At 35.8% G+C, this 12,732-nt stretch overlaps 1 protein-coding gene across 2 annotated transcripts in view; it reads right to left on the bottom strand.

Moving 5' to 3' along the window:
* Fs(2)Ket (Importin subunit beta Fs(2)Ket) overlaps window positions 1-12,732 on the bottom strand; it is a 54,343-nt gene that overhangs the window by 23,025 nt on the left and 18,586 nt on the right. For both annotated transcript variants that reach the window (XM_072525071.1, XM_072525070.1), the window contains exons 2-3: window positions 7,843-8,084; window positions 1,888-2,531 (exon numbers count right to left, since the gene is read on the bottom strand). In XM_072525071.1, the coding sequence (XP_072381172.1) occupies window positions 1,888-2,531; window positions 7,843-8,084 (886 nt within the window). The remainder of the gene's footprint in view (window positions 1-1,887; window positions 2,532-7,842; window positions 8,085-12,732) is intronic.

Raw genomic sequence — 12,732 nt, 5'->3', positions numbered from 1 at the left:
TTTTCAAGAAAGTTCTTCCCAAAGTGATGTTCTGGTTGCAAAAGATAAAACGATTTGGCAACGAAAACCGTTTACTGCAAGTCGAACACTGAAACGTAACATTTTGCGTGAAAAAACGGGCCCAGTACGTTCTACTTAAACTCTTTCGATTAGAGATACATTCAAATGTGTTTTCAGTGACGTAATGTGTGACATAATTATACGCGAAACCAATCGAAAAGCTAATAGCGTTTGTGAAAAGTATAATGTTGAAAACCCCGACAAACCTCGAAATGTTTGGAAGTCACTCACAACAGAAGAATTTGATGCATACTTAGGTATTCTTATTACAGCAGGAGTACGGCATTCAAATTCAGAGCACTCGAAAGATTTATGGAAAACAGACTCTCATCCTTTGTACCGAGCAAGTATGGACATAAATCGCTTTTGCGATTGCACGTTTGCAAAATGATAAAGCTGCAGCTATTACAGATATATTCCATCTTCTCAATGATAATTTACGTCGTAACTATGTACCGTCGGATTCTCTTACTGTGGATGAACAGTTATTTCCTTTTAGAGATGGGACACGTTTCACGCAATATATGCCAGCAAAACCTGCCAAGTATGGCATCAAGGTTTGGTGGGTTTGTGACGCCAATAATTCGTATCCACTTACTGGACAAATTTATACTGGAAAAAATTCGACTGGACGTGAAACTAATCAAGGTGAACGCGTAGTAAAAGGTTTGTGTTACCAATACAAAAATTCTGGACGAAACATAACAATGGATAATTTTTTCACAACTCTTCCACTAGCCCGTCTCCTGTTGTCTTGGAATTTATCATTAGTTGGTACTTTGAAAAGAAACAAACCATATATTCCACAAGAAATGCTGCCTTCGCCAGAGCGTGAGCCTGAATCGTCATTACACGGATTCAGTGCAGATCGTGTTACTATTTGTTCATATGTACCAAAAAAGAAAAAAAACGTTATCTTGCTGTCAACAATGCATGACAACGATAATTTAAGTGGCCCAAAAAATAAACCTGAAATAATTCAGTTCTATAATACAACTAAAGGAGGCGTAGACAACATGGACAAAATGGTTTCTCATTATTCCACTAAACGCAGAACTTTGCGTTGGCCAGTAGCCTTCTTTTACAATATCCTAGACGTAGCTTGCCTAGCAACCTATATAATTTATACAGAGAATAATCCACAGAGTTCTACTGAAACCAGTAAGCGTAGAATTTTTCTACAAGACTTAGGGAAACAACTAGTGATGCCTGCAATTTCTGCTAGATCTAAAGTACCAAATGTATACCGAAATTTTTCATCAAGGTCAGGAATTGAGTGTATGTTAGGAAAACCTCTACCTACAGATTCAAGTAATACTGCAGAGTCATTACCACTTCGAGATTTCACTGGACGCCTCAAAATTGTTGGAAACTGCTACATTTGTATGTCTTTAGCGAAAAAGCGGCTAAGAAAGACACGAAAATCATGTAATGTTTGTAATCGTCCACTATGTAACGAACACTCAGTAAATATAAGTAAGTGTGGACAATGTGTTTAAAATGTAACTTTTATTTACGTTTCCATATCACTTTTATTATAAAAAAAACTAGACAGAGCTTCATAATTTACTAAACATTAGTGTTACCCAGGTGCCACGGGTGTGGACGTAATGGTGTAAAAACTTTGACAGGTAATTTTAATATATTATATGCGTTTTTTTCTTTGGTTTTTATTATAAATCTCTTCGTTCTAAATAATTTTAGGAATAACTAGAAGCTCGAATAAAAATATTTATACTATCGTCAATGATTCAGATAAAACAATTACCAAGGATACCCAGGTACCTGGGTATAGACACAAAGGTTAAATAATAAACAAATGATTACCTTGTAGGTGGTCGACCTGCTTCAGTAGCTTCCGTATCTTCGATGGCCAAATCAACCTCTTCATCGCTAACGTTAGACCAGAATTCGATACCCTGTAGAGCCACGGCATCGTTTTCGGACTTCATGGCTTCGAGAGTGATAGGGAATAGAGCAGGAGCCATATACGGTTCCATGTGTTGATAATACAAAGACATAATCTTAACTAGACACTGCAAAGCGGCTACTCTGATCTGTGAATCTGGAGACTGTGTGGCTTCACAAACGACTTCCATGATATAGTTCCGTTCCGTCGGTTGGTCAAAGTTGGCCTTTGTGAATTCTAGAGAGTTTAGTAGGGCCTGTGTAGCTGCTAAACGTACGTGATTGCTCGGTTCCGAGGCTCTCATTCCATGAACTATGGCTGTTAAGATGTCGTTTGATTGAGATACTAAAACGTCCGAGTCGATTTCTTGGCATATATAACCGATAGCTTCTAATGTGGCTTCCTTTTGCATTTCTGTGGAATTTGCGTGGCATACATTGTTGACCAAAGTTGCTATGAGATCTGGCCATTGCCCTTGTGGTAGTTCTGTTACTGCGACGTATGCTACGCACTGAGCGGCGGAGGAAGGTCTGCTTGTTTCGGTTCCAAGTGCGCACACAACCTAGACAGACAGAAATGGTAAAATAACAAGAAACCGACAGTTTTAAAAAGTAGTACTGAACCATCGCAGTCGTTAACAAAAAAAAACTTTGGAAAGCCATACAAGAATGGTACACAAAACGTTCATTATAGAGTTTTTTAGAATAATAAACATTGGAAATGTTTAAATAATAACGACTTAACTTAACTTAACTAGATCATACGTACACATTAGAACAACTGATAGAGAAGAAAATGGCAAAAGGTAGACCGGTCCATCTGGCCTTTGTTGATCTAAAGAAAGCATATGACTCAATACCTAGAGTCAAATTATGGGAAGCAATGAATGATCTCGGAATCCGACAAACACTAATAAAAGCAGTTAAAGCACTATACAAAGAAAACAAAGTAGCTATTAAATGTGGAAATAAAGCCTACAATCCATTTAAGACGACAAAAGGACTTCTACAAGGCTGTGCTACGTCCCCTACTCTGTTTAAAATATTCTTGGAAAAGACACTCAAACCATGGAGGAGAAAGTGCGAAGGAATGGGCATACCAGTAAGAGACGAATACCTATACACCTTAAGTTTTGCCGACGATCAAGTAGTCATCGCACAAGATGAAGAAGATCTCAGCTTTATGCTCAGAAAACTAGAAGAAGAATATAAAAACAACGGAATGGAAATAAACTTAGAGAAAACCGAATACCTAACAACAGAAAAAAGGATATGAGAAACCTAGAGATAGACGAGGGAAGACAAATAAATGGAACAGATAAATTTAAGTATTTAGAAACCATAATATCGAACCAGGGAACAACAGAAGAAGATATAAACAACAGACTGAGACAAACAAGAAACTGTATAAGACAACTAAAGTCAGTGTTGTGGGATAAGAACATTACGATAAAGACAAAAAAGAGAATATATAACACCCTGACAAGAAGTATCCTGACATATGGGTCCGAAAACTGGACCATAAACAAGAGAAATAGAGGTAGAATAAGAGCAGTAGAAATGGAGTTCCTGAGGAGAAGCTGTAGACTTACAAAAAGAGACAGAATTGAAAACGCAGAGATTAAGCGGAGAATGGGAGTGCAATCAGACATAATCGACTATATAGAGGAGAAGAGACTATCCTGGTACGGCCACGTCAGAAGAGCGGACAGAGGACGCTGGACAAACAAAATCACAGAATGGAGCCCGATTGGAAGAAGAAAGAGAGGAAGACCCCGAAGGTCATTCAGAGATGAAATCGACGAGGCTATGGAGAAAAGAACCCTGCGAGATGGAGACTGGAATGACAGGGAAAATTGGAGAAAACGGTTGAGTGAAGGAAGACAGTGAAAACTGTGGAAATCCTTAGTAGTAGTAATAACGACTTAAAAGTTATAAACAAATTTTTCTGACAAATAGCTTACAGTTCACTGTCAATAATACAATGAAGGGACTCATAACAAGCTATCTTCTGTCCAATGTAGTCACTTACGATGGTGGTGCTGGTTTAGATACTCTAATCTAAACAGTAGAAGGAAGACAGTTCCGGATGCTTTGACCCCGCCCAGTGGCTTAGGTGTCAAAAACCGTCTGATATGCGTCGATTATGAGCCAAAAAGGTCAAATATCTGACGATTACGCGCCAAAAATGTCGAATATGTGACGATTGTGCGTCAAATAACGTCGGATATACATTGATTATGCATCAAAAACGTCGAATACGTAAAGATTATGCGCCACAATCTTCGAATATGTGACGATTATGCACCAAAAGGTCGAATACGTGGCGATTATGCGCCAAAATCGTCGAATATGTGACGATTATGCGTCAAATAAAGTCGAACATGCGGCGAAAGCGTTAAAAACCTCGAATCTTTTACTTTTAGTGCATAATAGACACATACTACGTTTCTGACTCACAATCAGCACTTTTTTGCGCATATTAGATGCATATTCGACAAATGGTACACAAAACATTCATTATACATATTTTTTAAAAAATTAAACATTCGAAATGTTTAAACAATACCGCCTTAAAAGTTATAAAAGATGTTTTCTGACAAAGAGCTTACAGTTCACTGTCAATAATACAACTGAGGAACTCATATAACAGGCTATTTTCTGTCCAATGTAGTCGCTTATGACGATGGTGCCCGGGAAAAACTTACCCGGGTGCGGACGTAGCATCAGACCACAATCCGGTAGTATGTAAGTTTGAAGTAAAGTTAAAAAAGCCAAATGTAAAGAACAGGCCCGAAACGCTAGATATTAGGAAGCTTTCCAACAATAATATTAAACAACAGATGCAGGAGAAATTAAATACCGAAATATCAAAAATCCTTAAAAATAACAATGAACCGCTGGAAAAGTGGAGTGAAATTAAAGAAGAGATTAGGACTTCAAGCACTAAGTTTTTACTACCTGATAAGAGAAAAAAGAAAGACTGGATGACTGCAGAAATCCTTGACATGATGGAAGAGAGACGGATATATAAAACTAAAGATACTGCCAAATACCGCGAAACCCATAGACGAATTAGAGCTGAGATAAGAAAAACTAAAGAGAAATGGTTCTCGGAGAGATGCGAAGAAATCGAACAGTGCGAAAAGGTATACGACTATCACAATATGCATAAGATAAAGGAACTCACAACAAAGAAAAGCTACAATATTTTATCGAAAGGGCTATGCGATGATAATGGAAATCTACAACTAGACCCCGACAAAATAGTTAGAATCTGGGAAACTTATGTGGAACAACTGTTTAATGATGACCGTCCTAGTGGGTATACACTGAGCAATGATGATACTGGCCCTTCTATTCTAAAATCAGAAGTGGAGAATGCTATAAAGGGTCTTAAAAATAACAAAAGACCAGGCAACGATAACGTATACGGGGAAGTATTGAAAATGCTGTGCGAAACAAACAGTCAATTTCTAGACTCACTCGTTAGACTCTTTAACAATATTTATAACAGCGGGGAGTTTCCTGAAGACTGGCTAGAGTCAACTTTTGTTGCCATACCGAAAAAACCAAAAGCAAAGTCTTGTGATCAACATCGGATGATAAGTCTAATTAACCACATTTCGAAGGCATACACCAAGGTTATTTACAACAGAATAAGCAAAAAATGCGAGGATAACATTGGAGATTCGCAGTTTGGGTTTCGGAATTCTCTTGGGACAAGAGAAGCACTTTTTAGTCTGCAGGTACTCATCCAGCGCTGCAGAGATATGAACAAAGACGTGTACATATGCTTTATAGACTACGCAAAAGCATTCGATAACGTAAAGCACGAAAAGATAATTGAAGTTCTCCATAAGATCGCAGTCGACTACAGAGACATTCGAACAATAGCGAGTCTCTATTGGGGCCAAACAGCTAAAGTGAAAGTAGGATCTACATTGACCAATAAAATTGAGATCAAGAAAGGGGTACGACAGGGCTGTATCTTGTCTCCTATTGTCTTTAATATATACTCAGAAGAAGTATTTAAGACAGCGCTGGAGGAAAGCACAGAAGGCATAAAGATAAATGGAGAAATAATTAATAACATAAGGTATGCTGATGACACTGTGATTCTAGCAAGTAGCATGGAGGAACTGAGTTGCCTAATGAGTAAGATACAAAAAACAAGTGCACAATACGGACTCAGACTAAATATCACAAAAACCAAATGGATGTTAGTAAGCAAAACCCAACAGAAACCACAACAGCAGATATTAGACAATGAAAGAATTGAACACGTGGATTCGTACATCTACTTGGGAACAACAGTTAACTCAAATTGGGATCAAGCGAAGGAAATACGTATAAGAGTAGAAAAGGCAAGAGCATCGTTCACTAGCATGAAGCAAATTTTCACCTCTAAAAGCCTCACCCTACCTCTCAAAATTCGACTTCTGAAATGTTATGTATTCCCGGTTTTGTTATATGGAATGGAGGCGTGGACAATGACCGCAACATTGATGAAAAAAGTAGAGGCCTTCGAAATGTGGGCTTACCGACGTATATTACGTATATCCTGGACTGAGCACGTGACCAACGAAGAGGTACTAAGCCGGATAGGTAAAGAGAGAGAGGTAGGAATAAGTATAAAGAAAAGAAAGTTGGAATACTTGGGTCACGTTATGAGACATAATAAATATAGAGTACTACAACTGATCGTTCAAGGGAAAATAGACAGCAGAAGGGGTCCAGGGAGGAGAAGACACTCGTGGCTCCAAAACTTGCGGCAATGGTTCGGATTATCATCTGCTGAACTATTCAGATCTGCCGTAAACAAAGTCAGAATAGCCATGTTGATTGCCAACGTTCGGAACGGACAAGGCACATGAAGAAGAAGATGACGATGGTGTTGGTTTAAATACTGTAAACAGTAGTTCCGGATTCTTTGACACATAAGCCACCCAGTGGCTTATGTGTCAAAATCAGTCCAATAATGCGCCAAAAAGCTTAAATTTGTGACGATTAAGCGTCAAATATTTGACGTTGTGACACATAATCGACAATTATGACGTTTTTGACGCATAATCAACACTTTTGGCGCATAATCGACGCATGTTTTTGACGCATTTTCGACGCATAATAGTCTAAACGTGTTAAATAGAAGTGTTAAAAGTATCCATATAATGTGTTGAAATGCTTTAAAACCGTATATGTGGTCAACCTCTCGGTCTGAAAGCTGTATTGTTAGCTCCAGATATGTATCGCCCGTTGACAAATTCAAATAAATTCCATTTTCGTCGACTTCGAGAACTAAAGCACCCATAGGCACTATTAACATAATGTTCTGCTGAAGCCCGTAGCTGACGCACTAATGGTCGTATTGTAATTGAAATGAGTGCGACAAGAACCATTACCAATGACCAGAAATAATATGAGATCATCTTTGATTGTCACTAGTATCAGTATAACTTAAAAGAGTAACTAGTGAGATAATTAACGCTATTACTGCTACAAAGTTAATGTGCCAGTGTGTATTAGACCGAACGCCCATAATTGCCGCAAGTAGAACGTTCTAATGACCAGACCTGATACATACTGAAGAATGGTTGAAAGCGTTTTTAATGCCACAAACTCTTGTAAAAGTTCGAACTGCTATTAAATTAAGTTAGGACAGTGTTGTTGTAGCGTAAACTTGTTGTTTCACTACGACTTTCATTTATAGCCAATTTTTGCTACGTGCGATATATCTCCGGAGTTATCTTTACAAAATAATTCAGGTAAAAAATATTGAATGCAGAATTGACTCACTACCGTCACAAACTATACAAATAATAGAAAGAAAAAATAGAAATAAACGTGGCAATAAGAAAATACAGCGGCACTTACGTTATTTTTAATATACCCCCTAACGTCCTCTGGGAAAGCTAACCACCGCTGCTGGTAAGTGATCTTTATGTTAGAGTCTTTAGATGTGAGTTGATTTTTTAACTGCAAACCTGCAGCCATTCGGGCGACAGGGCTATTTCCGCCATGTCTCAATATATCTGATAGAGTTTTGATGAATTCTAGTAGGTTAGTCACTGCAGCTTGTTCCAGAAACGACGACGCTTGTTCCAATTCATTTTTGTCTGAAAAAGAGACAAATATAGAAATTAGGATAACGAAATAGCTAGCCTGTCTTGTTCGTTTTTTTTTGTTTACAGTTTATTTGTCAAATACTTACGGTGTGATACGCATTTTAGAAAACGATGTATTGATTTTTTATCTTGTATACGGGGGATTGCCAATCGTCAAAAACGACTGGCAAAAAAGACTACGGTATCTCACAGTAGCTCAACTATGCCTATAGCATCTAGATTTCTATTTACTAGATACAAAATGAAAAAAATTGGAATACGTGATATCTTGGCTCCTTTAAAACTAAGATAAGTGTTCAATGATTGAATGAGTAATTTGGCATTCACGTAATTCACGGTACACAACCCGAAGAATTGTGTCACGGCTAAAACTGTTACCATGATTTTTCTTCACTGAATACCACGTAATTACCAAACGAAACAGTAATAAAAAATCAAATCACAAGTATCACCAGTTTTTATTCCTTCACCTGGTTTTTCAATTTGGTTTCCCCAATCTCGAGTAAATGTTTAGACGATACCGAAAATTTAATAGGCATTTTGCCTATTTTAAAAAGAACTTGAAAAGAAAAATATTAAGATTAGCATCAGGTTCATTCATAGAAATATTTTTTTGGGAAGATCTTTAAAAAGCACTGCAGTTATTTAAGTTTTGTTTTATTTTATAATAAGCAGTCAGTGGGACGCCAAATAAATTTGTTATCAATATAAATATAATTAATTGTTGATCGTTAATCTCAAATTATATTACTAACAAAACAAACTGTATGTATGACTTACGGAAAATATAATAGGAAATGAAGAATTAAAATTCCTTGTGCAGACTGTGTTACATATTTTAAACCGACTGAAGAATTCAAAACAGAATCTATGATAACAAAAGAGGAATCCGAGAAGCTATTAAAATAATAAAGCGCCCTAATTATCTCAAGATGGAAACATCTGAATCAAAATAGAAACCGTCCGCTAATTCCATCAATTCAGCTTCCGTCGTCAAGAATCTTCGCGCCACCTCTTACGCAAACGCCCCGTCTGAGAATCACGTTGATATCGACGATATAAATGTACCGTCCCCGACTAAAAACAGCACTAGTGCAGTAGCCCAGTAAATAGTGAAGTTACGCATTTTTTTAACAAAAACTTGTTATACAGGGTGTGTGATGTAACAGTGGCCGATACCAACGGATCTTATATATTACTCAATTTTTGGATATTTTGAAAATTCTAGACATATCTCACGTACAACGTCCTATGTATTTTTCGGAAATGTGTGGTAAATGAAAAATTAAATAAAGCATTTATTTCTTGACATTATTGATTCTATATATTTAATCACCCAAGTAAACACTTGTTAACCGAGTATGAAAGAAAACAATGATAAACAGGGTCTATAATTAGTTTGGCACCTCTAAAACCAATTATAAAACATGGGGATAACCTTCTCGACATTGAATAAATTTATCAGTAAAATTGTTGTGATAAAAAAAGTGTGTAATACAGTCGGTAAGGAACACAGTACGGGTCAACAACTTCTCGTACACTTATTCAAGTGATTAATGTACTGTGTATTTTAGTATATTTTGAACTGATTATAAAGCTTATTCTCTTCAATGTCTATAAAAGTCTTCTGTTTAAAATCGGCTTCAAGATTTGTGTGTAATTTTCAATGGTATTACTATACATATTGACAGCTGTGGGTTATTTAGGCATTATAATATACGGTACTAGTCAAAAGTCCGTCCCCTCCGCCCCGTACCTTTTCAACAGTTATACTTATAATAGCGAAATTTGGAGGGAGGTAATAAACAGACGTAGGCTTCTTAACTATAACTATATAGTCATAACAAGTGACGTAATAGTGACAGATGACGTTACAGCGCCACTGTGACAGATAATTTTAAATAGGACCTTATGGCAAGTGATACCTACCCGTTTGAAAGGTATTGAAAATACCTATTTAACCGTACTAATTCTGTTTGAGCTTAAGCTTATTTTGATGAATAAATTAAATAAATACTAAAATTGTAGTTTTGCATTTAATTAATAAATATTAAAACCTCCGCCTCTGGTTACTTGTGAAAAAGTTGACGTTTTTCGATTCTCTAATTGTTTTTAAGTCAACGTCAACTTTTTTGACAATTAACCAGAGGCGAACGTTAGAATATTTATTAATTAAATGCGAAACTACAATTATTTTAATATACCTATTCAATTATACTAATTTGGTTTGGATTTATGATGATTTTGACGAATAAATTAAATAAATACTAAAATTTTAGTTTGGCATTTAATTAATAAAAATTCTAACGTCCGCCTTTGGTTATTTGTCAAAAAAGTTTACGTTTGTCAATTCTTTATTTGTTTATAGTTTGCAAAAGCGTTTATAGTTCAATATTTAGTTTCTGTATCTGCTTAGCTTAGTCAATTCTCTAGTTATTTTTAGTTTGCAATTTATTTATACCTAAATTTTTAGAATATTCTGTTTCTGCTTAGTTTAGTCAATTGAAGTTTATTTAAGTTGTTCTTAGTTAATATTTAGTTTAATTATTGTTTAACGAGACGTTTAAATATTTACAAAGGCAGAATGGTACGTACTGTAGCCGACAAAGTAGCAGCTGTGTTAATAATTGGTGAATGTGGAAATAATTTCCATGCAGCGGAACGTCTTTTTAATGAGAGGTACCCTGATCGTCCTACATCGAAAGCTTATTTGAGGAATCTTCTTCTTCGGAAGTTTAAACAAACAGATAGTGTTCAAGATGTCAAACGATCTGGTCGACCAACAATTAGTGATGACAAAAAAATTGACATAATTTCAAAAATGGTAGTGCACCCTACTTCTTCTACAGCCCAAATTGCATCTATTTATGGAATCAGTCAAAAGACAGTACACCGAGTGTTGGCTGAAAACAAATTTCATCCATACAAATTAAAAATTGTGCACCAACTTTCAGATGATGAGCCCGAACGAAAACTAGAATTCTGTGAAAATATGTCCAATAAAATTAACCATCAGCCCGATTACACAAAAACAATTTGTTTTAGTGACGAAAGTACTTTTTCTCTCAATGGAAATGTTAATACACACAATGTGAGATATTGGAGTGACACAAATCCTCACGTCTTTCGTGAAACATACTCAATTAAAAAAAAAAAAATGTTTGGGCACGTATTTTGGGGAACACATAGTTGGGCCTGTTTTTCGCAATACTAACTTAACCGGTGAAGTGTATCTGGAGATGTTACAAAATGCAATAGGGATGTTCACTAATTTTTAAATATAGTTAAATTCAATTAAATTCAATAGATTTTAAAATATATAAAAATATAGCAAACATGAATTTAAAAATATATATTTTTTAAGATAAATCAATTCTTAATTTTAATTTTGATGGAGGCTAGAAAAACAGCGAGGCTACGGTGTGTGACGTCAGCAGTCGTATCGACAACTTGTTGTGTATACGTATTTACGAAGTGTAACCAGTTCTTTAAGTATTTATACAGTGATAATGAAGCCAAATAAGTGGTGTTTGCTACAAAGAGAGGGAAAAAACTAGAAAAGGCAGTTATTATGCAAGTTAAAAAAAAAAATAAATGCAAATATAAAAACCTGTGGTTTGACCATTTTAAGTGAATATGGTGTTAAATTGTTTGGAACTGTAATAAAAATCTTCTCAGAATTGTTTTTAGATGTATTTAGACACCCAGGAACAAAACACCACTTATTTGGCTTCATTATCAGTGATTAAATACTTAAAGAACTGGTCACACTTCGTAAATACGTATACAAAACAGTTGTCGATACGACTGCTGACGTCACACACCGTAGCCTAGCTGCGAGGAGCCGTTTTTCTAGCCTCCATCAGAATTGAAATTAAGAATTGATTTATCTTAAGAAATATATATTTTTAAACAATTTTATGTTTGCTATGTTTTTATATATGTTATAACCTATTGAATTTAACAATATTTAAAAATTAGTGAACATCCCTATTGAACCGTTAATACTTGAAATTCTGGAGGATAATCCAGATGAATTCGGCAACTTGGAAATAACGTTTTAACAAGATGGTACTACTGCACACCATTATGGTACAGTAAGACGTTACTAAGATGAGGAATATCGTGGTAGATGGATTGGACGACGAGGTACGATAGAATAGCCAGCTCGGTCTCCGGACTTCCCACCATTAGATTATTTTCTATGGGTATACCTGAAATCTAAAGTTTACGCTACAGCACCCGACAATGTTGACATTTTGAAACAACGAATTGTTGAAGTATGTAGAGCAATTTCCCCTGACACAGTTGAACGAGTACTGCAAGAGTTTAGAAATAGGATGCATTACTGTCAGGAAGTAGATGGAGCACAAAATGTGCACCAGCACCAGTTCATATAGTAAACCAGTTCTTATAGTAAGAGACCCAGGTATAAGAACTGCTTGTTAAAAATTTATTAATTAACTGAGAAGTTACAATTTTAGTATTTATTTAATTTATTCATCAAAATGAACTTAAACTCAAACAAAATTATTATGACTGAATAGGTATTTTCAATACCTTTCAAACGAGGTATCACTTGTCATAAGGTCCCATTTAAAATTATCTCTGATTATTACCTCCCTCCAAATTTCACTAT

Source organism: Diabrotica undecimpunctata, chromosome 3 (genome assembly GCF_040954645.1).
Source record: "Diabrotica undecimpunctata isolate CICGRU chromosome 3, icDiaUnde3, whole genome shotgun sequence".
NCBI lineage: Eukaryota > Metazoa > Arthropoda > Insecta > Coleoptera > Chrysomelidae > Diabrotica > Diabrotica undecimpunctata.
This window is presented reverse-complemented; position numbering and strand designations above follow the sequence as displayed.